This window comes from Pseudocercospora fijiensis (assembly GCF_000340215.1).
Source record: "Pseudocercospora fijiensis CIRAD86 unplaced genomic scaffold MYCFIscaffold_5, whole genome shotgun sequence".
In the NCBI taxonomy this organism is placed as follows: domain Eukaryota; kingdom Fungi; phylum Ascomycota; class Dothideomycetes; order Mycosphaerellales; family Mycosphaerellaceae; genus Pseudocercospora; species Pseudocercospora fijiensis.
The window spans coordinates 5,125,751-5,150,846 of NW_006921536.1; the positions used below are offsets into that span (position 1 = coordinate 5,125,751).

At 49.7% G+C, this 25,096-nt stretch overlaps 8 protein-coding genes across 8 annotated transcripts; 3 read left to right on the plus strand and 5 right to left on the minus strand.

The window, feature by feature from the left end:
• Nucleotides 1-4,951: 4,951 nt before the first annotated feature.
• Nucleotides 4,952-5,571, minus strand: MYCFIDRAFT_175993 (uncharacterized protein; the record flags this gene model as incomplete). Its single annotated transcript, XM_007929620.1, has 3 exons — nt 4,952-4,969; nt 4,998-5,516; nt 5,557-5,571. The coding sequence occupies 3 exons, from the start codon at nt 5,569-5,571 to the stop codon at nt 4,952-4,954; spliced, it is 552 nt and encodes a 183-aa protein (XP_007927811.1).
• A 729-nt stretch (nt 5,572-6,300) lies between these two features.
• MYCFIDRAFT_197566 (uncharacterized protein) lies at nt 6,301-6,829 on the plus strand (the record flags this gene model as incomplete). Its single annotated transcript, XM_007929621.1, has 3 exons — nt 6,301-6,396; nt 6,505-6,632; nt 6,685-6,829. 3 exons carry the CDS (start codon nt 6,301-6,303, stop codon nt 6,827-6,829), a joined length of 369 nt encoding a protein of 122 aa, XP_007927812.1.
• Nucleotides 6,830-9,412: 2,583 nt separating this feature from the next.
• MYCFIDRAFT_175995 (uncharacterized protein) lies at nt 9,413-11,912 on the minus strand (the record flags this gene model as incomplete). Its single annotated transcript, XM_007929622.1, has 16 exons — nt 9,413-9,424; nt 9,466-9,669; nt 9,744-9,840; nt 9,867-10,016; nt 10,064-10,291; nt 10,312-10,330; nt 10,377-10,566; nt 10,608-10,633; nt 10,665-10,766; nt 10,792-11,307; nt 11,353-11,468; nt 11,514-11,542; nt 11,582-11,694; nt 11,721-11,768; nt 11,794-11,871; nt 11,897-11,912. The coding sequence occupies 16 exons, from the start codon at nt 11,910-11,912 to the stop codon at nt 9,413-9,415; spliced, it is 1,944 nt and encodes a 647-aa protein (XP_007927813.1).
• Nucleotides 11,913-13,084: 1,172 nt separating this feature from the next.
• MYCFIDRAFT_183105 (uncharacterized protein) lies at nt 13,085-14,133 on the minus strand. The gene has a single exon (XM_007929623.1). It carries the CDS (start codon nt 14,022-14,024, stop codon nt 13,839-13,841), a length of 186 nt encoding a protein of 61 aa, XP_007927814.1. The 5' UTR covers nt 14,025-14,133; the 3' UTR covers nt 13,085-13,838.
• A 2,177-nt stretch (nt 14,134-16,310) lies between these two features.
• On the plus strand, nt 16,311-17,855 carry MYCFIDRAFT_40591 (uncharacterized protein; the record flags this gene model as incomplete). Its single annotated transcript, XM_007928814.1, has 1 exon — nt 16,311-17,855. One exon carries the CDS (start codon nt 16,311-16,313, stop codon nt 17,853-17,855), a length of 1,545 nt encoding a protein of 514 aa, XP_007927005.1.
• A 63-nt stretch (nt 17,856-17,918) lies between these two features.
• Nucleotides 17,919-19,350, minus strand: MYCFIDRAFT_175997 (uncharacterized protein; the record flags this gene model as incomplete). The annotated part of the gene is made up of 12 exons (XM_007929624.1): nt 17,919-18,053; nt 18,092-18,392; nt 18,424-18,430; nt 18,463-18,538; nt 18,567-18,792; nt 18,829-18,878; nt 18,907-18,968; nt 19,001-19,074; nt 19,104-19,174; nt 19,199-19,233; nt 19,265-19,279; nt 19,308-19,350. 12 exons carry the CDS (start codon nt 19,348-19,350, stop codon nt 17,919-17,921), a joined length of 1,095 nt encoding a protein of 364 aa, XP_007927815.1.
• Nucleotides 19,351-19,388: 38 nt separating this feature from the next.
• On the plus strand, nt 19,389-23,408 carry MYCFIDRAFT_208121 (uncharacterized protein; the record flags this gene model as incomplete). The annotated part of the gene is made up of 16 exons (XM_007929625.1): nt 19,389-19,866; nt 19,898-20,857; nt 20,924-20,987; nt 21,041-21,067; nt 21,095-21,157; nt 21,219-21,333; nt 22,095-22,290; nt 22,350-22,460; nt 22,500-22,561; nt 22,604-22,685; nt 22,710-22,884; nt 22,916-22,985; nt 23,021-23,038; nt 23,077-23,166; nt 23,216-23,337; nt 23,375-23,408. The coding sequence occupies 16 exons, from the start codon at nt 19,389-19,391 to the stop codon at nt 23,406-23,408; spliced, it is 2,667 nt and encodes an 888-aa protein (XP_007927816.1).
• Nucleotides 23,409-23,430: 22 nt separating this feature from the next.
• On the minus strand, nt 23,431-25,054 carry MYCFIDRAFT_175999 (uncharacterized protein; the record flags this gene model as incomplete). Its single annotated transcript, XM_007929626.1, has 8 exons — nt 23,431-23,607; nt 23,640-23,902; nt 23,943-24,071; nt 24,103-24,226; nt 24,281-24,509; nt 24,535-24,565; nt 24,594-24,964; nt 24,999-25,054. The coding sequence occupies 8 exons, from the start codon at nt 25,052-25,054 to the stop codon at nt 23,431-23,433; spliced, it is 1,380 nt and encodes a 459-aa protein (XP_007927817.1).
• Between the last annotated feature and the right edge of the window lie 42 nt (nt 25,055-25,096).

Sequence of the window (25,096 nt, forward strand, 5' to 3'; positions counted from 1 at the left end):
TCGTAGCGGCCTTTAACAACCTACGGATTCGAAAAGGCGATAAATAGCTAACTGCATTTATTACTCGCTATAGGTTGTATTAGTATAAAGTTATACCATTTAGGTTATGCAATAGACCGAGCTCTTTCTAAAGGTATATCAACACTATCCTTCGCGAATTCCTAAACGACTTCGTTACGGTTTATTTAGATAACGTATTAATCTATACCGATAGAATAGAGGAAGAACATGCCTCTTAGGTCGAATAGGTTATTACTAAGCTTATAGAAGCGAACCTGCCTATCGACATTAACAAGAGCGAATTCTATATAAAGCGTGTTAAGTACCTAGGACTGTTCGTTATAACGGAGGGAATCGAGATAGACCCGTCTAAGGTAGAAGCTATATAGCACTAGCAAACCCCTCGCAACGTTAAAGACGTACAAGCTTTCCTTAGATTCGCTAGTTTCTATCGACGCTTTATTTACGCCTTCTCTCGGATTACGGCACTACTTACAGCTCTTACAAAAAAGGATCCTAAGACTAAGAAAGATGTTAGCTAGCAATAGAATGCCTTATATTAGGCCGTATTCGAGAACCTAAAGAAAGCCTTTATTACCGCTCCGGTCCTATCTTACTTTATCCTAGGAGAAGAAATATAGGTTGAAACTAACTCTTTAGACTAGGTTAGTGCGGGTGTCCTATCGCAGATACGAAATAGAATGCTACAACCCGTAGCCTACTTCTCGAAGAAGATACTACTAGTAGAGATTAATTACGACATCTACGACAAAGAACTACTAGCTATTATCAAGTGCTTTAAGGAATAGGAGCCGGAGCTAATAATGCAAGACGTCAAAGTAATCTCCGATTATAAGAACTTAGAATACTTTATATCTATAAAGAAGCTTAATCGGCGCTAAGCCCGTTAGGTAGAGTTCCTTTCGCAGTTTAACTTTAAGATTACATATAGGCCTAGCAAACAAGGAACTAAGCCTAACAGCCTAACGCGAAGGTCTCAAGACATTCTAAATAATATAAACGACCCGAGATTATAGTATTAGGAGCGCACTGTCCTAAAACGCGAGAACCTTAATATCGTTACTAACTTTGCGATATACTACGAGGACAGTAGGTACGAATCGGAAGTACCGACACTAGCACAAACAAATAATAAAGCTGCTAAGGACAATAGCGTAGGAGAAAAGGGGGGTAAAAACTAGTCTAACGATAACCTTCTAGTCGACGACGGCCTAACGGAGGGAGCGCCTAACGATAAGTTACCCGAAGCGATCGATATAGTAACTACAGTTAACTAAATGTTCGAACAAGCGTATAAGCAAGACGCTATAGTTTCCTTTATCGCTAACACCTAGAGGCATCTAGAAGAGGGCACGGTGTCTACCTAGATACGACGTAATAAGATCTCCCTAGCTAATTATAAGGTCGAGGACGGACGACTCTAAGTTAACTAACGCCTCTATATGCCCGCGTTTAAGAACCTTCGTATAAGAATTATCTAGCGGTTTTACGATAGCCCTATAGCAGGATACTAAGGCATTAATCGCATACTAGAACTAATCTATCGGCATAACCTGTTCTAGCTAAAGATAACGGTAGACATCGCGCGTTATCTACGCAACTATAGAGCGTGCCGAAGAGCCAACCCTTCGCGGCTATAGAAGCCTAGTACACTATCTACCTTACCTACGCCGCCTAAGCCTTAGTCTTATATTACTCTCGACTATATCGTAGACCTCCCTCCTAGCTATAACGAGCACTTAGATAAGAATAAGACCTATAGGAACATACTAACCGTTACCGACTATCTAACTAAGCAAGTGCGCCTATTGCTAACTAATAGGCTAGACGCGGAAGACGCGGCTTAGCAAGCTTATTACTTTATCTTTCCTACGTACGGAGTACTATCTATTATCTTTAGCGATAGAGGTACCTAATTCGTTAGCGCCTTCTTTAAGCGATTGTGCGCATATCTTAGCATCGCTTAGAATACTTCTTCCGCTTTCTATCTAGAAACTAATAGACAATCCGAGCGTACTAACTAAACCCTCGAGCAGTACCTGCGGGTCTTCTATACGTAACAATAAGACGACTGGGTTAAATAGCTACCGCTCGCGGAGTTCGCAATAAACAATTATATATCGGCTGCTACCGGATTAACACCCTTCTTTACTAATACAGGGCGGCATCCGAATATAGGTTTCTAGGACCTTCTAGGCCGGCCGCAAGTTACGAAGCAACAGCTAGCTAACATCGAATCCGCTAACGCTATAGCCTAGCGTATACGCGACGTACTCGAAGAGTGCCGTGCCTCTTACGCTCTAACCTAAGCTAAGAACACTAACGCAGCAAATGCTAACCGCGCAGTTGTACCCGACTACAAGCTAGGCGACCTAGTATAGCTAGACGCCCGTAACCTCCGTACGGATCGACTAAGCAAGAAACTAGACTATAAATAGCTAGGGCCCTTTCCTGTCGCGTAACCGATAGGACGGCGCTTATACAAGCTAACCCTTCTAGACTTAATGAAACTAATCTATCTAGTCTTCTATACTAGCATATTGCGCGCTGCCGCTAATAACCCGCTACTAGGGCAGGAACTAGTTAATGCTCCGCCGCCGGTCCTAATTACGCGCGACGGTAAAGAGCCTAAAGAGGAATAGGAGTTAGAGAAGATTTACAGCTCGCGGAAAGCCGAAGATAGTAAGATTTAGTATAAGGTACGATAGAAAGATAGATCGGAGACTAAATAGCGATAGGACGACTTCTTGCCTAGCGCTAAAGAACTAGTAGCCGAGTATTACTAACGATATCTATATAGGCTGAAGCTAGCGGCTGCTAAGGACTTGCTACTAGTTAAGAAGTATAGACTGTCGGTAATATAAAAGGGCTATACTTCTCTACCGTAAACCGCTATAGCGTTAATGCTAGCCTCCGACCCTAAGAAGACTCGCTACCGAGTAGTTGAGACAGAACCTAGCCCTTGCTGCTATAAGAACCTCCCCGCTAGACCTAACGGTGCTAGTAAGTTGCTATATAAACGGACGGTACGAGGTGCTCGTGTTACCTACTAGGAACATAATTACGGACATAGATATAGATATCGGTATAGACATTGAAGAAAGGCCTATTGTACGTTATTAAGACGTCGTAGGAGCTCCTTATTTAAGGAGGGGAATACTATTACGGAGTGACACCTAGGTTAGCTGTTATAGCCTAAGGCATCGAGTCTTAGCGAGGATTCTTCCTCGTACGCTTCCTTCTACCTCTAGATAGGACCGTACGACAACTCGTCTTCTATCTATCCCTAGACCGTCTCGTAACAAATACCTTGTACGTCTACCTATTATAGCAGGGAAGACGCGCTCGTATTATAATTAGTCGAAGGCCTTTAATTCTTATAGATATATATTACTTTATAGTTTATTATATATAGAGATAGCGCAGTTAGAGTTGCATATTGTATTGTTTAGAGGTAAGGTTTGATATAGTTATATAATTAGGTAATTAAGTGTTTAATTTAGCGCGGGCTAAGGAGCTTATTAGACTTGCTAAGTTAGCGGCAATAGAGGTCGTAGACTATAGACAGGCTACGAGGGCGCGGCCTTTAGAAGGGAAGCGTATATTAGGGCTAAAGAGGCTATACGTAATTGGCATATAACTAGGCTAAGTAAAGCTAGGGTCTTAGTGCCTTAGGCAGGGCTTGGCGCTTAGTAATAGGCTAACTTGCCTGCCTTCCTCCCTCTCCTCTTAGCTCCTTATCGAATACTACTCGTACCTACTACTACCCTATCTACCTGCTAATATACCCTTCTTACAAGTAACAAGCTAACCCTCGTAGTACTTACTATTCTTCAAGCCTATAGATAGCTAGGCTTCTAGCTTCTACGACCCTCTAGTTAATTACTCGCAGCTATTAGAAGGCTAGTAATAGCTAGAGACCTATAGTAACTATATAGGTGCAGAAGCATATAGATAAGCGCTTAACCGGCTACGCTTCGGTTAAGCTTAATTAAGTATATCTATAGCAAGAATTAGTCTATATATCAGTCTATCTATATGCCTTTATCTACAGTCTTTACAAGCTAGTATAGTGCTAATAAGCCCTTCTAATAACCGTAACCTTCCTCTTCTAGTTAGCGGTCTTTAGCCCTATATTATTAACTACTAACTTAACGATAACAACGTTATTAATAGCGTTAGCAACATTAGTAACGTTAGTCGTTACTAACAATCTAACACCCCTAATAGGAAGGTAAGGTAGGGAGAGAACTTAAAGGTTTTTTAGGTTTAGGGAAGCTAGATAGGTTTGCGGTAAGTTATATAGATTAATCTAAAACTTAGGAAGTCTGTTTAAGTTCTATCTAGCTAGGCTTTCTTTTACTATAGTTAGTAGTAATAAGAGATACTTTTCGGATTAGACTCGGACTTAGAGGGAGTATACTAGATCGTATATATAGGAGAGAGATAGGAAGGGAGAGAGAGAGGGAGAAAGAGAGGGAGAAAGAGAGAGTATACTTTCGGATTACTTATAAAAACTTCTATTAGTAAGGCTATAATACGGGTTAGGTAAGTAGGTAGATAGTATAACTATAGTCTAGAGTATATAGTATTCGATAAGGTCTATTAAGGAGAGAGAGGAAGGTTAGGAAGTTAGGCTAACGCTAAGCGCTAAGCCCTACCTAAGGCACTAAGATACTAGCTTTACTTAGCCGGTTATATACCTTTTTATATTCCCTCTAATAGAGGTATAGAGAAGTTTCTTAAAGATGTTCTTAAGTAGGAGATATTCCTAAGCAGATAGTATTCTTAAGTAGATAATTTTGTTAAGGAGATATTTAATTTGTAGGCGATAACCGGAAATTCTAGCTAGGATAATGTTCTCTAGAAATCGAGTCTACTCTATATATTTAGCATTCTACTAAGCGCGCAAGTCCTCTCTTTGAATAGCCTATACTCCCTCTAACCACTACCCAGCTCATGCCCGAAGAGTGCACTCCCGTGATTTCTAGATTAGGAGAGTCCTTGATCTTGTTCAAGACATTGCCTGCTCTGAGATGTTGGAACGTATCGGAAGGGATATTTCGCTCGCTATGGCTCTCCGTGAGGGTGTTCTGAAGTTCGCTGATCTTGGATCGGACGGGTGCCGCATGAAGGCCGTCACTCAAGTCAACATGTCGTGTTATCGTGGAGAGTCTTTGGACTGACGCAAGTTCGGAGAAATGCCGTCGAAGTATGGCTACGCTTTGAAAGCGTGCAGGGAGTGGGGATTGCAATTCTTCCCTGAAGGTGAAGCGCGCTGGATCGGTTATGTTGTTCCTTCGGCCTGATGTCAATGTGCTCTGTCTGCTGCTGTGCCATCCCTCATGATTCCACCTTTCGAAGCTAGTGATGTTCGATTCGAGGGGGTCAGGCTGCGTAAAGCTGGGCTTATGGATTTGCTTCAGGGTGATGGTGTGGACTTGCGGTAATGGTCGATGTCCTTCAGTCGGAGATGAGACGTTCCAAAGAGCGCGCTGTCGAGCATATACATGTCAAGCTGAAAGTTTCCAGAACATTACAGATCGTCATTGTTAGCAGCAGAGACTACCAATGCTGTTTAATGGAACGTGAATGTCGTGAAAGCCCATGAAGCAGCGGACCTCTGTTGAAGCTGAAGCTGAAGGCGAAGCCTATGATCCGGAAAAGCTCAAGCCTGACATTGCCCAGCAATACTCAAGCATGCCAGCGTTGCCAAACAGACGATCCTCCGCTAAGTCCTGCTCTTCGCTCTGTCTCCGCTGTTCCTCGAAGATGGACGATGACACATTGTTCCCTGCACGGAGCTTCATCTCCTCCGTCCCCTCTGCCTCCTCCACGAACGCCACCCTCTTCCCAGACTGCTGGTCCTGCAATAGCAGCTGACAATAGGACAGTAGGACAATAGGAGCAGCCTCCAAAATGCACCGAAAACCAGGGACAAAGGCTCCAAAAGGCATGTGATGCTCGGCGACTCCCGTGGGTCTGACAGGCAGCAACCCAAGATTCGAATGTGAAGCTCATTTGTATGGAGCTCCAGGCCAACTGAAGCTCACTGTCGAACAGCTCAACGGCACGTGCACAAACAGCGGTGGCATCGTTTCGCCGCACCGGTGCGCGCAGACACAAAAAGCCGCTGCTCTTCCTTTCGTGACTCTTTCTTTTTCTTTCCACACACATTCGACAACGCGCTCCCACACCACCACAGACTTCCACCAACACTTCATCAACACACATCCCATACCACAGCAACCCATCATCAACACCATACCAGCCGCCGCCATGGGCAAGTACAACTTCAAGCTCGCCAAGCAGGTGCTCACCGACGGCGAGAAAGACCGCATCCTCGCCATCTACCTCAACACGAACGACGGCGTGGTAAGCAGTCGCTCCGATCTCCCCATCAGTGCCACGCACTCCAGCTCACAGACCGACTGCTCTTCCACCCTCGCTGCCGCAGAGTTACTGACATCTTCCCCTCTACAGATCGACTGGGCTACCGCCACCAGCGACTTCGGCGCCGCCTCCGCCGAGTCCATGAAGGTGTCCCTCCGCAACACCATGAAGAAGCTCGACAAGAGCGCTGTCGGCGAAGCCCCAGAGAGCGAGGATCCGTAAGTCGCCTCCGCCATCTCGAGCCCTTTTCAGCATACTGACATCCTCCAGACCTGCCGAGACCGCCACCAAGGGCAAGAAGCGCAAGGCCGCTCCCGCGGAGGGAGAGGAGACCAAGGGCAAGAAGCGCGGCCGCAAGGCCAAGAAGGAGGTCGCTGCTGAGGAGAGCGCCGAGGTGAAGGAGGAGACCGAGTAGAGAGATCCCTCACATGCATGTACCATGACTCCAACCAGAGAGTAGCCTCACGGCTACTAGAGTCTTTCTCCAGATACCCTCCGAATTTTGACTGTTGCCGGAGCTGTTTCTTCCCTCTTCCCACGTGAACGTGTCGTAAGCTGTTAGTTGTCTCACCCTCGTAGGCTAATTTGCCTAGTTGCTTTAGTGTTAATGCCCCTAGCGATGCTTATAGTGTCGATTCTCGACCGCCCTCTGCTTCGACATTCTGCGGAGCTGTTTCTTTATTCTTACCACGTAAGCCTTTCGTTATCTCACCCTCGCAGGCTGGTTTTCCCAATTGCTTCAGTGTCAATGCTCAGTCGACGCTTACGGTGTCGTTTGTCAACTGCCCTCTGCTTCTGCCCTCTGCGGAGTTGGCTTTTCCTTCTTCCCACGTGAAGGTCTCGTAAGCTGTTCATGGTCTCGCTTTAGTAGGCTGATTTGCCTAGTACCTTCGTTGCAAATGCTCAGTCGACGCTCATAGAGTCGTTTCTCGAGGGCCCTCTGCTTCAACATTCCGCGGAGCTATTTCTTCCTTCTCCCCACGGAAATTTCTCCTAAGCCGTTCCATTTCTCACCTTTGCCGGCCAATCTGGGCATTCCTTCAGTGTCAATGCTTAGTCGACGCCCATAGAGTCGTTTCCCGGCTGACCTCTGCTTTAACCTTCTGCGGAGTTGGGTTTCCTTGTTCCTACGTAAACCTCTCGTAAACAGTTCGTTATCTTACCCTCATAGGCTGATTGCTCAGAGAACGAAGAGACCTCATGCGAGATCTCGAAGTCAACATGCTCCACCTAGCGCCCAACGAGATGCTCAACGTAGATCCAATTGCAATGAGGAATTCCAGACGACGACGACATCGCGCGGGATCCCAAAAAGGTCAAGAATTCCACGAAGAAGTTGCAATCCGAGAGCAACCAGGCACTGTAGGAAATCATCCAGCGCCAGTTCCTCGCCCGTCACGACCGGGAAGCCGTGCGAGTCGCCTTCGTCAAGCGGTGGTACTGGGTGAGACAACAGGTCGTTGACGACCAAGATTTGCCTAGTTCCTTGGTTGTAAATGCTCGTCCGAAGCCCACGGCGTCGTTTCTCGACATACCTAGGAATGAATCTTGTTCGGAGCGTGTCTCGCCCTCGTCGGCCAATCTGGCATTGCTTTAGCATCAAAAAAATCAGTCGACGCTCGTAGAGTCGTTCCTCGACTGCCCTCTGCTTCGACCTTTTCTGGAGCTGTTTCTCCTTCGTTCCACGTGACACTTTCTTAGACTCTTCGTTTTTCTCACCCTCGCTAGCCAATCTGGGCATTGCTTCAAATCTCAATACTTGAGACAATGGATTGCATGCCACCGACAGGCACCCGCCTGTCCGACTTCAAATTGGGAATGATGTACCGCAAGGTTGACGACACGAACATCGGCTTGAAGGACGTGGGAAAGTGGTACACCTGCTCCGTCGAAGCCCAGGGATACCCACGCTCTGAGCGCAAGCCAATCGGTCCGCCATACCCATACCACGAGCAGCATCCGGACGGCACGCACAAGACCACTCGACGCTTGTAGGCTCGCTTCTCGAGAGAGACCCACATATCGACCTCGCACAGAGCGTGTACTAGATCCGTTCTGTGTAAGCCTCCTGTTGTTTTACCCTTACAGGCCAATTTGTGAAGTTGCTTCGATGCCACGCGACTTTCGATGCTCGTGGCTTCTTTTCTCGACTGGTGTATACTTCGAACAGCTTCGGCATGTGTATCAGGTACTTTCATGTGAGACCTCTGTTGTTCTATCGTCATCGGCCAATCTGCAAAGCCGCTTGCGTGGTACTGCCCCTTTCTACGCTCATAGTCTCCGTGTTCGATTGATCTATGCATCAATATTGCTCTGAGAGTGTGGCAGGTGCTTCTCACGTAGGCGTTCTATCGTTTGACCCTTATGCTCCGATTGGTGAAGTTGCTTCAGTGTTGATGCTGGTCTTGATGCTCGTGGTTTCCTTTCTGGAGCGACTCATACGGCGATCTTGATCGGGGAGACATTAGGTACTCCTTATGCGCACTGTCTTCTTATGCCCTTTCAGGCCAATTTATGAAGATGCTTCCGTGTTCACGCCTAATTCGACGCTCACAGTTTTGTTCTTCGAGTGACCTCTGCATTGACTTGCCCAGAGAGTACCTGGACCAATCTGTGCAGTTGCTTCAGCTCCAATGGCCCTTTGGACGCTCACGGTTTCGTTCTTCGAGTGACCTCTGCATTGACTTGCCCGGAGAGTAACCAGGCTGCTTCAGTGCAGACCGCTTCCGTTTCAACAACCCCTTCCACTCTCGTAATTTCGTCTCTCGGCTTACCCCTACTAGAACAATGCTCCCGTAACGAATGCGTATTCGATGCTTCCAGACTCGGTTTACTGTTGAAAATTCGATTGGCATTCGCCGGAGCTCTTGCTTTTGGTTCGTTTCCAGTGTGCCCTGTACATTAGCCTTCGCCGGAACCTATTTCGAAGAGCCAGTTTTGAGAGCTTTATTCCGTAATAATGTTTGCTCGGCGCCATTAACCTCGGTTCCTGAGCGACCTATGGATCGGCCTTCGCTAGAGCCAGTTCAGGAGTAACTTATTCTATTGCACGGTGGTATCGTCTTCGAGAATTCGCTTCTGTGATGATGCTTCTCCGACGCTCCCACGGATGTCGCTCAGATGGTATAGAACTCCGCCTGTCAGGCAGCTGTTTAATGAGAAACCTGTCCTCTCTTGCTGTTTCAGCGGATTCGCGGGATCGCTGCTCAGTGGGAATCCCTGCTTGAGTCTCTTGCGACTTGGTTCATCATGGAGCTACTCGAAGTTGGTGCCATTCCGGTTGCATAGATACGGCGGGTTCTAAGATCAGCTTCTACGATTATGCCGACTCGAGGATGCTCCATTCGTTGCTTGACGATAAGTTCCAGAGCTTCTCGAACATGGACTTGGTCTAGTCTCATCGTTCGAGTCGACTTGGACAGATTGCTTCTGTGGTAGTGATGATCCGGCACTGCTCAATTCGCTGCTTGGGCCTCATACGAATTGGATGGTACATGTACTGATCTGCTGTAGCAGCAATGCAGCCTCGTCGTTTGTGGCTGGCCTGGATGAATTGCTTCTGTAATGCTAGTGATCCGACGCTCTTCGACTCGGTGCTCAATCTCCGCCGGAGTTGCAAGATTGTTTCAGTCCAGTCTCGTCGTTGTACCTGGCCGACGCTCGCTGCTTCATTTCCCGGAGATCCCGCGCATCCTCAGTTGTAGACCGCGTGTTGCGGCCTAGTTCCAGCGAGGGATTCCACAAACAGGCTGTTTCGATGCTCTTGAACAGGGTTCCGAAATAACCAAGAAGAAGACCCTCGCCAACGCTGTCCAAATGTAAGAACATCCATGCCGGCGACCACCAACAAACGTCAAGGACAAACTCCTGCTTCTTTCTGGCGAATTACAGTCCGACGCTGATGCACCATAATGGCCTAATCAGGACCGACATTCCCGTTGAAAATATTCCCTAAACGCCACGCCTGCGAGGAGGTTTGCAAAATCTTATCTTGAACTGATGCCGTGGCGGCGAGCGTCCTGCCAGGAACGATTCAAATCCATGAGGGTAGCCGCGTTGGTGCTTTAATGTCCACTTTATTAATGATCTCCCTCGGTGGTCCGCATGAGGAGAGTGTGCTCTTTGAACCCCATGCTTCTGCAACGAATAATCCTTGGACGCTCGAGAGGTTGCCTTAGGTCCGCCGCGTTCACAGGAGTCTGTGGAATCGGCATGGTGACTGCGAGTCAACAATTGGGACTGAATACAACATAAATCTGTATCGCAGGTCATTGAAATGGTGAACGAAGGTCCTATGCAGTAGCGTTCACGGAGCTGCTCCGTACGTTTTGATGATGCAGATTGTGTTTCCTCTCAAGGCCGCGGCGTATCCAAAACTCTGCTTCCACGATGAAGGCTGCATCGGTCGCAAGATTGTTCCAAGTTCTGGGTCGAGGCTTGTCGCTGCAGAGGCGTAGAGCAGTATAGAGCAGTATAGAGCAATCATGGGCCCGAAGTACGTATCTTCTGCAAGAGATGACATTAAAGACAATCGAATTGGCCCGCGGATGTCGTCCATCGCTGGATCGGGCCAGAGCAGATGTTCTTGCATCTTCATTCCGCCTCGAGCCTTTGCTTTTGTAACGAAATCCTTTCTGATGCCAGGAAGCTTCGTTTGGATACCTCTTGAACGAGACAAGGCTGTAAAGAGAGAAACGACGAAGCTGATCAGGCTGCAGATCATAAATACGACCAAGATTTGGCGTCTCCACGCGCTCACAAGTAAGGCAATGACGAGACGGGTCTGTAGAGCACTCGTCGCAGACACGCCAATATGCTCCTTGCCTTCGAGACCAGGTATTCGCTGCTCTTCCGATCGAATTTTGGCCTCATTGGAAAGCGGCTGAACCAAGACTGCCGCAATATATGAGAACGAGGATTCTCAGCGAATATGATGACCGTAAGACCAGAATGGGCTAAACCCGGGCCGTGGAAAGACTGCCGAGAAGAAGCCAGCGAGAGAAGTCGGAAAGCTTGAGGCGATTTCGGATCGAAGATACCCAACATGTAAGTTCCTCAGGAGGAATTAATCAGCAATCCGCTCTGCTCATCTAGATGACATAGTGAAATGTAATCGAGCAGGATACTGCTACTTTCGATTGACTGCCAACCCGGATATCCGTGTCACCGCTGTAGCGTGCTCGTACGGCTTCTTGAAAGTGGCTGTAGAGATGTCAATTGGCGCTTTACTCGAGAGATTTTTGGCTCGTAGGTGTCGCAGCCAGTGTAGAGATTGGGCATCTTGTATCGCAGGCCAGAAATGAGACCAAGAGAAATGGTTGCGGCGGAGAGAAGGAGCGACATGGACATAGTGGCTGGAATTTCAAGCCTTGCACAGACTCAATCTTGCAGTAGAGCTGGCAGACCAACTGCCTCTAAATCGTGGTCTTGTGAAGAAGTGGAAGAAATTGCCATCGCCTTACAGGTGCGCGACAGACAACACGAGCACTGCCTGCCATTACGGGCCTGTCGTCGCCAAAGGAGAAGCGTATGTATGCGAGACTTGGGCCAAAAAGACGATTCCAAAAAGCACTTGCCTTCGCATAATACTCATGTCCAAGAACTGGAGGTCTCGATCATGCTGTCGCTGCTCGCGAGGCGTCGTCTCGTGCGCAGAATACCAATCCCACTCGCGCAGCTGCCTTGCGAAAGAAATGCCCCAAAGCTGAACCTGATGTGCAACCAGGAAAGAAAAATGACAAAAAAAAGTAATCATCTCAAGCACTGAATGCGAGGAATTCAAGACATCTAGAGGAAGTGAGCGGTGATTCTCAGCGTGTAGAAGCTGAGAATCGAACGGTGTAGACCATCTAAGAAGAAGTTAGCATATGTTCTCAAAGTCACAACTCATACTCTCCCAACTCATCCCCGAGTATGATTGCGACGCGGCCAATGGGAGTAGGGCTAGTACTCCCATTGGCAGAAGGCCGTCAGATTCATGGCGCCTATCATAGCACACGCGGGAGGTCCCGTCTCCCGCAGCAATGGTGGACTTGCGCGTTCAAGCTGCATTTCCTCCACCGGAGCATTACACCACTCACGACCCATGACAGACAAATTTAGGTGGTGGAGCTTGTTCCGCAAAGGCAGAAGATCATCCTCATGTGCTCATTATGTCGCTGAAGAGTGGTTGGCCTGTCATGGAGGTGGTGGGCAGGAAACGCCGCGGAGGAGCGCCAAGACTCCGCAAGCTGAAGTTCGAGCCCCGGTCAGCGCCAGCAAAAGATGCGCCACCCATATCGCTACGATGTCATTTTAAAGCCTGCAATCGATTGGATTGAGCTTCAAACTCCTAGCGCCATTTTTGGCCGTTTGTAAACAGGCGTGGTTGAGGTGTGGATTGCGCGGTGCAAAAAGTTTCAGCTTGAAGCCCGGTGTTTGAAGCTCAAGAACGTGCCAAGCCAAGCTCATGAATTCAGCGTCTCGGAATGATGCGCAACCAAAACTGCTGCCATTATAATCTGTAGGCTGCGATCGATTTGATTGAGCTTCAAACTGACATCGCCAATTTTTTGCGAAGTGTAAACAGGCGTGGTTGTGGATCTTGATCGATAGGTGCAAAAAGATTCTGCTTGAAGCCTGATGTTCAAGCTCAAGAAAGTGCCAAGCCAAGCTCATGAATGCAGCGTCTCCAAATGATGTGCAACTAATACCACTGCAATGGCAATGTGCAAGCTGCGATCAATTGCATCTATCTCGAAAGAGTCTCCACGATTTTTTCGAGTCTAAGAATGGGCGTGGTGGAGAGTAATGGTGCGAATGGCGAAAAGATCATGGCTTCGAACCGAGGGCCGCTTTGAAGCTGAATGCCAAGGCCCAGCTCATCGATCTTTCCCGACCAAAAGTATCGACCACCACCACAGCAGAGGCAATGGGAATGCTGATCAATGTGTGCTGTTTCCGATGCCCTTTGCCATTTACGACCGGGGGCAGTAAGTCGTTCGGTCAACCTTTCCGCAAGCAGAAGGCTGCACTCCGAGTGCTGCTGAGCTGGCCAAGAGCCGTGCTTGTGGCAATATCTTGCTCGGCCAAGCAGTGCCTCTCGTAAGGGCAAAAAGAATGCCGTTTTGATGCAACGCAAGCGCTGGCAATTTGGCAGAGACAATGGCAGCCGATTGTTCCCGAAAGGCCAAAAAAAAGGGCTCGATCTCATAACCCCTCGGTGATCGAACTTGCGATCTTATGATGAGAGAGCACCGACTCGGAGCTAACTCATCTACCGAATGTTAGTCTGAACTGATAATGAGCGCTCTGAACTCAGCCACGCCGGACTGGCTCGCACGCTCGATCCAGTGGTGCCAATGGCTTATTGGTCACTGGATGTGGGGTTGCAATTTCATTGCGCTTAAGTAGGCACAGGCTTCGGCAAGCGGAGGTTCCCGACATCAGTGCGCTGGTAGTGGGGATTGCCAATCTGGAGGGACTGCCGCGTCTGGCAGAGCAGAGACCATCGTGCATGCAAGCATGTCGGCTGCGAGGATTGATAGGTGGAAGTTGGCAATGGTCCAGAGGAGATGAACAGATTCGGTCAGGGAAGAGGAGTGGAGCAGTAGTAGTCGAGAGAATGGCATGTTCGCGGCTTGTGACCGTCGACAGTGTTGGGAGCTGTTCCATGCTGATTTGCTTTGCCGTAGCTCATGAAGTCCAGATGTGCGAAGGTCTGGGAATGCTTGAACACTTTCATGGGAACCCCAATAGTTTTCCGAAGGTCTCGACGACACACCTAGGAATGGGAGTGGTGACATCCAAAGGAGGAGCCAGTATTTTGTAGCAGTGAGGACTGTCCGTGACAGTGGGACTGCTTCTGACATTGGGACTGTTTCTGAAAGCGATGCTGCTTGTGACAGCGAGACTGCTTGTGACAGCGGGACCGCTTGTGACAGCGAGACTGCTTCTAACAGTGAGACTACTTCCAACAGTGAAACTTCTTGTAGCATTGAAGGTCTCAAGGGTCGAATGCATCAAGTCCTTCTGAGGTGACGGGCATGTTCGGTTTCACCAAGTCTTCAAGAGCGCCATGGTTTCAATTAAAGCTCGTAACCAGAGCTTCCGAGGGATCCCGTTCCGAAACCCAGCATGGAGAAGTCATCATCACGTAGATTGGGAAAGACGGTGCCTGCTCAGGACCGGAAGAAGGGACTCCATGTGATCTCTTGCTTGCTTTTCCGCTCCCGCATGTCAAGAATCTTTTGCAAGTCATTCGCTGCTGGGACGAACCTGAATTTTTCCGATGGGAGGATTGACGAGAGGCCAGCACATCGTGCCGAGTATCAAGCAGTGTGTGGGGAGCAGAGGCAGCAGAGAGACAGCAGACGTTGTAATCCTGCAGACTCGCATCGGTGATTGTGTCGTGCCAAGTATCTTTCAGAGGCTGCTCCTCCGCTCACATGCCTGAGTCACAGACCAGGACGGGGTTTTGTGGCGAGGATTGCACGTTGTCGGCGCCAGTCGGGGTGTTGTCGATCTGGCAGTGTTATCTTGTCAAGCATTGTCGGCCTGATCGCTTGGGACTGTGGTCGTTCTGGTTAGATGCCCAAGCCGACTGTGTTGTGAGCAGCTCCGCCGTGTTGGGGTGGCGAGCGTGGTTGTAACTGATGGATGATGCTCCGTGGAGAGCCGTCCATTTGGAGGTTCTGTCATGGCGATCGGTGGCGAGTGTGAGCATAGCATCGAGGGCGATGGAGCATGCGTTGCGAGGGGCGCGTGGTTGTGGTGGTAGGCGCGGAAGGGGAAGATCGCGTCGGCGATGAGCCTGCCCCCGAAGGCTTGCACAGCAGCATAGCGCCTGCAGTGCCGACTCATGAGGAGGAGGAGGAAAAGCGTCTGTCGCTGCCCGTGATACATCACGAAGGAGTCGCGATGCCACCGTGGCATGGTACCTGTCTGTCCGCGGTCAAAATGTTCTCATGGCCGCCGAAGCGTGCCGACGCTCGCGGAGCCATCTGAGCGGCCATCTGACGGTCCCAACACCATGTGCAGCATACTGGGGAAGGAATGAATGCAATGAGTGCAATGGATGGCCACAAACACTCTTGAATGAGGTTAGCTACGGGAATAACACAGCAGAACAAGTGATGTTGCAACAAGCTCTGAACTCAGCGGGCGTTGCCGGCCTTTCCGAACCTCACTGCTCCCTCCGCTCCCTCGACCACTATGCTTCGGATCACATGTCTCGCTCATGCTTCAGGTCTTCGAAGACCGTGATGACTGACACGGTAAGGTCCAGCTCCCAGAATAGCGCTGTCCTGCGCTGTGATCATCGCTCTAGGCGTGGTCAAGCTGGTAGCATCCGATGCAACGCTCTTTCGACATGACCGAACCTCCACCAACACGATGCACCATCCGAACTCGAGCCGTATTACAGCACGTGTAAGACTAGCCCCTTCTGTGGGCTGTTCTGCCCTTGTTCAGCAGGATTAGCAAGTCGACGACAGGATAAGAGGCATTCTGGGTTGTTGTTCGGTTCTGGGGCGTCGCCGCCGCCGAGCCGCCGCCCGCGACATGGGACATGGGCGACCACAGCAGTTTCTGCCAGACAACAACGATATTTGGGCGATAAGGAGGGAATTGGCGGAGCAGACTGCCTCGCAAGCTGACTGGCGGCGTCGACTTCCCATTTGTCTCACAAGAGGAGGACAGAGATCGGAGATGCTGCGACCTTGGAACCCTTGCCATAGCACCTCGTGTTGACCTCGTGGGGTGGCAGCCGGGTTCTCCCAGCATGCCCAAAGAACTGGTGACCATCAGATGAGCGTCGTATAGAGCAGGCCATGTGCCGTGCTCACCTCACCGCCATTGACTCTGACTGAACAATATCTCCGTATGACCGCAGATCGTACCCGAGAGGCAGTGACAAGATGGACACTTCTGAGAAGCTCGCCAGCCAGACTGTGTACTCAGCGCACAGTCTCACCGGCAGAGATGTCGAAACGCACCAGATCAGACTGCAAGATGCCGACGAAGCTGCCAAATTCGTCGCTGGCTTCGATCGTGTTGTCACTGAAGAGGAGAGTCGTCGAGTAAAGAGAAAGATCGACTTACATTTGATGCCGCTGCTCATGGCTGTGTACTTCGTGCAGTTCCTGGACAAGACCACATTGGGCGCGTCTTCGATTCTTGGGCTGATCGAGGACAACAGCCTGTCGAAGAACCAATACAACTGGCTGGGCACAATATTTTACTTGGCATACCTGGTCTTCGAATGGCCGCAGAATCTTGGTCTCCAGCGATTTCCGCCCGCGAAGTGGATGGCCGGCAATATTTTGATCTGGGCTGTTGTGTTATGCACTACGGCAGCAGCCTCGAACTTTGCCGGACTTTTCATCTGTCGTCTGCTCATGGGTGCTTGCGAAGGTACCATTACTGCTGGGTTCATGATCTTGACCAGCATGTTCTATACACATGCTGAGACTATGCCACGATATTCATACTGGTCTTTGATGAATGCCGTGGCTTCGATCGTTTCTGGCTTGTTGTCATTCGGCGTATATCATGTTGACGAGAAGGTTATTGCTCCGTGGAAGCTGTTCTTCATTATCACTGGCGGTATTACTCTGTTCGTCGGCTTTTGCTTCTGGTACTTTGTTCCGGACAATCCAATGAAGGCAAGCTTCTTGACAAAGGAAGAGAAGCTCATCGCTATTGCTCGGCTCCGGAATCAAAGTACTGGTGTCGAGAACAAGACCTGGAAACGAGAACAGTTCATCGAAGCCTTGACTGACTGGAAGGTCTGGGCCTTCGCCATATATGGTGCCGTGAGCAATATCTCAAACTCGATGGGAAACATGACTGGCTTGATCATTGAATCGTTCGGCTTTACCACCGAGCAGACAACCTTGCTGAATTGTGTCAATGGTGTGATGGAGGGCGTGGCCATTCTTTCAGCCGTCTGGCTGTTCAAGAAGTATCCGAACTCCCGAGCATATCTCGGCGCTTGGTATGCCTTGCCCAACATCGTTTCAGGTATCCTCCTGGTTGCCTTGCCCTGGTCAGCTCAAGGTGCCCTGTTGTTCGCAATGTACATCAGCTTTTGGGGCGGTCCAGACTTCATCTTCGCAATGGCCTGGCTCATGGCCACTACTGCTGGGCACACAAAAAAGACGACTGCCAATGCCATGCTCTTCATCGGGTACTGTCTTGGCAATCTTCTCAGCCCCCAAATGTGGAGAGGGAAATATGCTCCGCGCTATTACCTTCCATGGGGTATCATCCTTGGTACGTATGTGGCCCGGCCAATCATGCTGCTCGTCATGCGGTACTACATGGTGAAAGAGAATCAGCGTCGTGATGCTCTGGGCCATGATAAGGTCGAAAAGTTCTTTGATGAGCATGGCCAAGAGGTCGATCCAACCTTCCTGGACATTACCGACAAGGAAAACATGGCATTCCGGTACCAATTATGAGCTTCTCTGGCGGCAACAGCTCCGTTGCAGCACGCCGTACAGCTATATCCAGTTGCGATATGCTTACCTTGGTCGCTGTCTCTTCGAGGAAGCTGTGATGGTAGCGTGAGCGTGCTGGAGGTTCACCAGCCTGCAGCATAGTGCGGCGCCGCTTCTTGCGCGCTGCTGCGGGCTTGGATATTGGAGGCATGGTTGTGCCTCTCGAACTCGAAACGAGGCAGTCGAGGTGCAGTCACGTATCTGCTCTTCACCTCCACCTCCATCTGAACTCGGATGCCCTGAGGCTGCGAACCGTGTGGGTCTTCTGTGAAGCAGCACAGGATGGTGGCGAGCGCGTGGGCGAGCGAAGTCGACATTTCGTCCATGTGTGTGAATGGTTCTTGGTGGTGTCTTTGCAGATGGCAATGCTTCTTGTACGCGGTTGTGTTGTTGGCAGCAGCGAGTTCGACTTCGCGGGCATCGTACGGGGAAGCCGCTGAAATCATGCTCAAATTCGCAGCCTTCAAGGAGAACAACTTCAGCAGCACGACACACCACCTACACACAAATCACAACGCTCTCTGAGAACTTTTCGTCTGAAGATCACCAATCGCGAGCAAAGGAGCACTGTTGAGAGAGCCATGTCGAAACCATTGGAAGGTGAGCACGAAGATGGCTTTGGCGCTGTTCACCGCCAGACAAGCCTTCGGTGCAGCAGCAAGGACTAAGCACATCTTTAGAACACCACACAAACACCGCGAAGATGACCAAAGCAGAGGTCTCCGGCGACAAAGAGGCCAGATTCATGCAGAAACTCTGGCAGGAGTGCTTCGCGAAGAAGCTGGTAGATGCTCCTGGGCCACCAAAGTCGAAGGAGGAGAAGCTGCGCGATGTCAAGAAGCGCCAGCAAGAGAAGAAGCAGAAGGCTCTCCGCAAGGAGAAGGAGGCGCTCGGTATGCTATAGAGACACAACGCGTCTACGGTCGCAGGTCACTGGGCTCGGTAGAAGAATCGATGGCAATGAGATGACAGTGGCTCTCGCGTCTGATCTCACATCCAACCATGAAAACACTTTGCTGCCGCTCACAATTGTCCTACTGTCTGTACTGTCCATGTCAGACCTGCTCAATGCTGCTTCCATTGCATGCAATGAGACTTAGCCGTACAGGCCTGCTTCCATGCACGGGAGGCTGCTCCTGTCTCATCGAAAGGACCAAGACCAGCAAGTTCTAGCAATGGGCTCGCTGTGATTCTGCTTCTATGTCCCACGAACGTCCATTGGCGCCATGTACGCATGCTATACTCTCGCCCTGGGACTCTGTCTGTGCATCGTGGCCCCGCTGGCTACAGGTCAACTGCAGCACTCTTTCGTCATGGAGACTCCAGCCAGCAATGAAACCTCGCTGTCATTGTCGTCTGCCGCCCTTGACAATAATCTCCATCCTCTGCACAATGCTAATGGAGCTATGACACCTTGCCATTGACCGTTATCTTCCAAGGGACCTCCTACGGCCATTCTGGATGCCTGTGACTGCCTTAACAATAGCGCTCATGATGCTTGCTGGCCAATACAATGCCGTTGCCGGAGCTTTGGCCAAGAGCGGTGTAGGTTCCTGCCAGACTTGTGTCCAAATTCCACCCTCACACCACCTACCTACCTACTATTGCGAACCTACCATTGGCCAGGCAGACAATCACCGGCCACAAAGTGAACTTGAGCGCGTGGTCAGTGCAATAGCTCTAGCAGACCCTGCATATCGCTGTCGCTGTCGCGAATGCGAGTATAGGTCGAGCCTCCTTTCTTGCAACCTCTTCCAAAAACATCCACCAACCCTCCACCACATTCCGGCATCCAAGCAGTTCCACACCTTCCATACCCATCCGACACTCATCCAAGCTTCCACAACACCATCACCATCATCACCGACATCATCAACAATGTCTGACGCAGGATCCAACCAAGAGTATCAGCCAGAGAAGGAGAAGCCAAAGCGCAAGTCCACCAAGGGTCGCAGCTTGGTTCGCTGGAACCGTATGTCTCCCTCCATGAACACTGTCACGAGCATCCACTGACCATGTCGCAGCCGACGAGGACCAGTTGGCGCTGCTCTGCGTCGAGTACATCGTCACCACCCAAGGCGTTCCGCTCGACTGGAATGAGGTCGCCAAAGTCCATTCCGACAACACCTCCGGCGAAGCAATCAAGCAGCACTTGTCCAAGCTGCGCAAGGCTCGCGAGGAGGCCGACCTTCTAGTTCCACCACCGATTGACCGCAAGTCCACTGCTGCTCGCAAGGCTCGCGGCCGCAAGCGCAAGGCTGAGACGATTCCCGAAGAGTACGATGGCGTTGACGATGCTCCTACTGCTGCCAAGCCAAAATCGACTTCCGTCAACAAGTCCGGCTCTCTCCTCTACAACAAGCCAAGCAAGCGTTCCATTAACTTCAAGGCCAAGAAGGCCGCTGCCGCTGCCGCCGCCAAGAAGGAGAAGGACGTCAAGAACGAGCCAAAATCTGAGTCCGACGCCACCGAGGAGGTCCCAGTCCCAGCCAAGAAGCCAAAAGGCAAGAAGAACCGCAGTGCCGGCCTTACCGATCTCCCTCCGGTCTCCTCCGCTCAGTCCTCCTTCGATAGCTCTGCTGTCTCCTCCGCTCCATCCTACTACTCCTTCGCTGCCTCCGATCAGACCACCGGCATCACTGTGCCACAGCAGAAGGTGGAGACATCCGAGCCCGAGCCCGCCATCATGGAGCAGCAGAACTTCGCCTACGCTCCTCTCGGCGATCCTTTCCTCGGCGCCGAGCTCCCAACCAGCATGCCCTACGACTATAGCATGGCTGGAGAGGCATTTCTGCCATCGTTCAGTGGACTTGCCACCACTCACACGAACGACCTCCGTCTCTTCACCGGCAGCTACGAGTCCGGCGAGTATTCCGGAGCTTACTTTGGCGGTGGAGTCCCAGAAGCACCGCGTCTTGACTGGTTGGGAGATTCTTTCCCTTCGGGTGAGCAGGGAGAGTTTGGTGAGACGGGAGGAGAGGACTACTCTCTCTTCTAGATTTGTAGTACAGAGAAGAAGCATTGAAAAGTCCTCTGGGAGGCATTCTGGCATGATTCTATAGGAGATAAGAAGTGGCCTTTTTGGGCTGGAATGTGAACTCTTGAAATGATTACGTATCCTGTTTCTTCTCCATTTCTCTGGGTAGTTACTGTGCTCGTGAGTTCCTTTTTCGGTGTGTGTGTGTGTCTGATATGCTTAGTGGAGATGGGTCTTATGTGACCTGTTGCGCGTTCACGTTTACCCATTTCTGTAGCTTCGCTTCGTTACTCGAGGTAATAGTACGCTCGTAAGTTCGTTTTTCGGTGCAGATGTGTCTAGTAAAGTAAGTGGAGATGGCTTTTGTATAACTCGTTATACGTTCACGTTTACCCATTTCTCTTTCCTCGCTTCGATACTCGAGGTAATAGTACGCACATAAGTTCGTTTTTCGGTGCAGATGTGTCTAGTAAAGTAAGTAGAGATAGCTTTCATATCACTCCTTGTGCGTTCACATTTACTTAGTCTTTAGCATTTCTGTATCCTCGCTTCGATACTCGAGGTAGTACTATACTCGTAAGTTCTTTTTTCGGGCTACCTGAAAATTTTAAAGATACGTAGAGATAGCCCTTAAGTAGACGATTGTTCGCTTATATAAAGCCGATTTTTAAGTATTCCTATATTCTCGCTCGGCCTAGGAATTACTACTACGCATTTAAGCTCTCTTTTAGGGCTGCCTATAATTTTAAAGGTACGTAGAGATAGCGGTAGAGTAGACGATCTTTTGCTAATATTAACCCGATTTTTAAAGATTTTTATATTCTCGCTCTAAGTAGGGATTAGTACTACGTATTCGAGCTCCCTTTTCGTATTGTCTAGAATTTTAAAGGTACTTAGAGAGGGTACTCGCGTGCACGATCGTCTATTTATACTAATAAATTGCTATACTCTTTCTCTGCTTGCAGGGGTGTTACTACGCACTTAAATTCTCTTTTCGATATAGCTACGTCGGAGAAGGTATATAGAGATAGTATAGGCGTAGACTCTTGTTCGTTTAACTCCCTGCGATATTTCAGCAATTTTAGGATTTAGCTCGGACAAAACAAGGCTTCTCAGCCCTCGATGTCGTTTTGCAAGGAACTTATGCCTAGCGAAGCAGATAGAGATAGTAGTCCGGTAGAATCTTGTTCGCTTACCTCCCTAGAATATTTCAGCATTTTCAGGACTCACCTCCGATAAAACAAGGCTTCTTAGCACTCCGGGCGTTTTGCAAAGAACTCGTGCCTAGCAAAGTAGGCAGAGACAGTCTTTGGGTGGACTCTGGTTTGTCCACTTCTATGAGGTTTTCGGCATTTCTTAGGGTCGATTCCGACAAGACGGAGGTTTCTCAGCCCCCCGTGTGTATTGCGAGCTCTTCATGTCTTAAAAAAAGGTAGAGATAGTCTTCGGGTGGACTCTGGTTTGTCCACTTCTATGAGGTTTCCCGCATTTATTGGGCCTCGACTCCGATAAGAAGGGGTTTCTCAGCTGTCTATATCTATTGCGAGCTCCTCATGGTTTGGAAAAAAAATTGCAGAGATGGCGGTTAGGTGGAATACTCGTAGTTGCTTACTTCGATTGAATTTCAGGATTCTTTACAGTTCAGCTCCCAAAAATCGAAGGTTGTAAGGCTTCCAGATCATTTCGCGAGGTACCTTACCTCGAATAATGAGTCGAGATGGCCTCTAGATAGGCCGAAACTTGTCCAATTTTCTGCGATTCCCAGAACGACTTCCATAAATTGCGCGTTCTCCGTGTTATTCTGCGAGTCACTTGTGCTTTCAATTTCATTTGCTGAGATGGGAGCGCTTACGTGGTACAGCACCGCCGTTATTGCCGTGTCCCAAAGTTCGAAAAGGTTGTCCTCTTGGCAGAGTTATATCGCCTTCGAAGCGTGGTGCTAGCGCGTCCGCAGCTGGGCGTCGTGAATCATCTGCGTGAACGTCTCTCGCGGCAAGAGAGTCTCCGTGCGAGGTGTTTGGTGGTGTGTTCTAGGCGGCTGAAGCAGCGGCTACTCTCGCCGTTGCTTCGGCGAAGTTGATTTCTCTGGCAAGTCCGGTATTGTCGTCAAGTCTGTGGCGGGTAGCTAGGATGAGGAATTTCGCGTAAGTTAGTGCTCGTCCACTTTGTCCCGATTTGTAATCGTTTTCGAGCTTCGACTCTGAGGCATTATGTATAGCCGAGCTCTTCAGCATCTATGCTTCCAACCATGTTTCGAGAAAGCCTTCGAGAAAACTCCTGTTCATCTGCCTTCTTGTGGTTTTAGCATTTCTATGCCTCGACTCCTAGACATAAGGTGTTTCAGAGCCCTCCAGTTCCGCCGGCGAGGCATTTGTACCGTGGACTATATCTCGAGAAGGCCATACAGTTGACCGAGACTTGTCCAAATTTGCTTGGATTTCAACGGGCTTTCGAGCTTCAGCTCCAGTAGGCAGGCGGGACTAAGCTCTTCGCGTTCTTTGAGAAGCATTCGCGTTTTCGATTACGTCTCGAAATAGCATCAAAGTAGACCATCGCTTGCTAACCTCCACCTGGTTGATTTTTGGAGGTTTGAGCTTCGACTCTGAGGAAGCGGGCTAGACTGAGCTCTTCGCGTTCTTTTGCAAGGTTTCTGAACTCTGGCCAAAGTAGTGCTCTGGTGGCATTCCACACGCCCACACTCTCTAAAATCTCCAAGCTTCGGCTACAGGTAGTTGGCTGGGATCGAGCTCTCCGCTTATTCTTGCAACCCACTTGTGCTTGCGATTGTAGTTCGAGATGGCCCATATGTGGAGTATTGTTCGCTGACATTCACGCGACCTTTTGTGATGTTCGAGCATCGACTCCATGGAGCCAAGCCGGACTGAGCTCTTCGCATTCTTTGTGAGGTACTGGTAATTTGGACCTTGTCTCGAGATGGTTCTTTGCAATACGAGCATATCGTCCTGGCTTCTGCGCTTCTTGAGCCTCGACTCTGGTCGTGCTTTGACCTCCTTTCGGAGAGACTTGCGTTCTCATAGCCTGTTCGCAGTGCTGCTAGCCTTCTGCGAAACCAGGTATTGTGCTCAAGGATGAGGAGGTGTTGATGGCTGAAGGTGTTGTCACTTGCCAAGCCTTGCCTCGTGTTCGTGTTCGTGTTCGTGTTCGGTTGCTAATGCTTTCCTTGGCCTTTCCGACTTGTACTGTATTGCAATCTTAGCCATTTGCTTGAACGACAAAGGACTTCGCGCCTTGCTGAAATATCGCCACGTCTGAGCCGCGCTTGGGGATACCATACAATATGAGGGTTAAACTTTTGGATGCAGCTGTTGAGTCCATTCCCATTGCCAAACGCGATCTGTGAGTCGCGTATTCATGACGACTTGCTCGCCCGCGATCGCGCGCTGGTCACCAGGGCAATAGAAAAAGCCGGAGAGCTGTAGCCAATCGACTTGATATCATTTGGGTCAAGGACGGCAATGGACGGCCGAGATGAGCTGAAGCATATTGGCGACATATGAAGGCGGATGAGCCAGGGAAAAGACGTTTCCATATCGCCAACAACGCATTTGCAACAAGTCAGAGTAGTATTCCTGCAGGCTCCCAAAAGTGAACCAGAAATGACGATACAAGCATGTCTTCTGGCACCAGGACGTAACTAATCACGTGCTGCAGTAACGGTAGCCTTGGAGCAGCCCTGTCACTCGCCTAGCTCTCCCTTTCACGCCAAAGGCCATAAGTAGGATCTTTGCCTCGGCATTTCCAGCGCTGCGATGCGACTGAAGCATATGCACAGAACCAGGATACTTGGGCGAAGACGTGTCCACTATGATTCACGCGAAAGCACAGAAGCCATTCAGCGCTCTGCAGACACGGCGGATCTATGACAAGGCGTATCATGACAGGTCCATGTCTATGCTTTACACCAGCAGAATGTATGAATATGTTAATCAAGAACGCGAGAGCTTCATTAGTCCCGGGTCGTCTTGGCGACACATGTCTTACAGCAGTGAGGCGCAGCCGAAACCGATTTGTATAGAAGCAGCTTCTAAATGGAACGAAGGCACAAGAAGGACTCGCGGAAGGCATTTTGATTCTTAGCATTGCATGCCCATTGCAATACCTTCGACGATGATACAAAATAGCATAACACAAGTATACAACAACAAGCATACCCAAAACCCATCCAACCGGCTCAATTACCCGTTTCCTATCGGTTCCCACTATC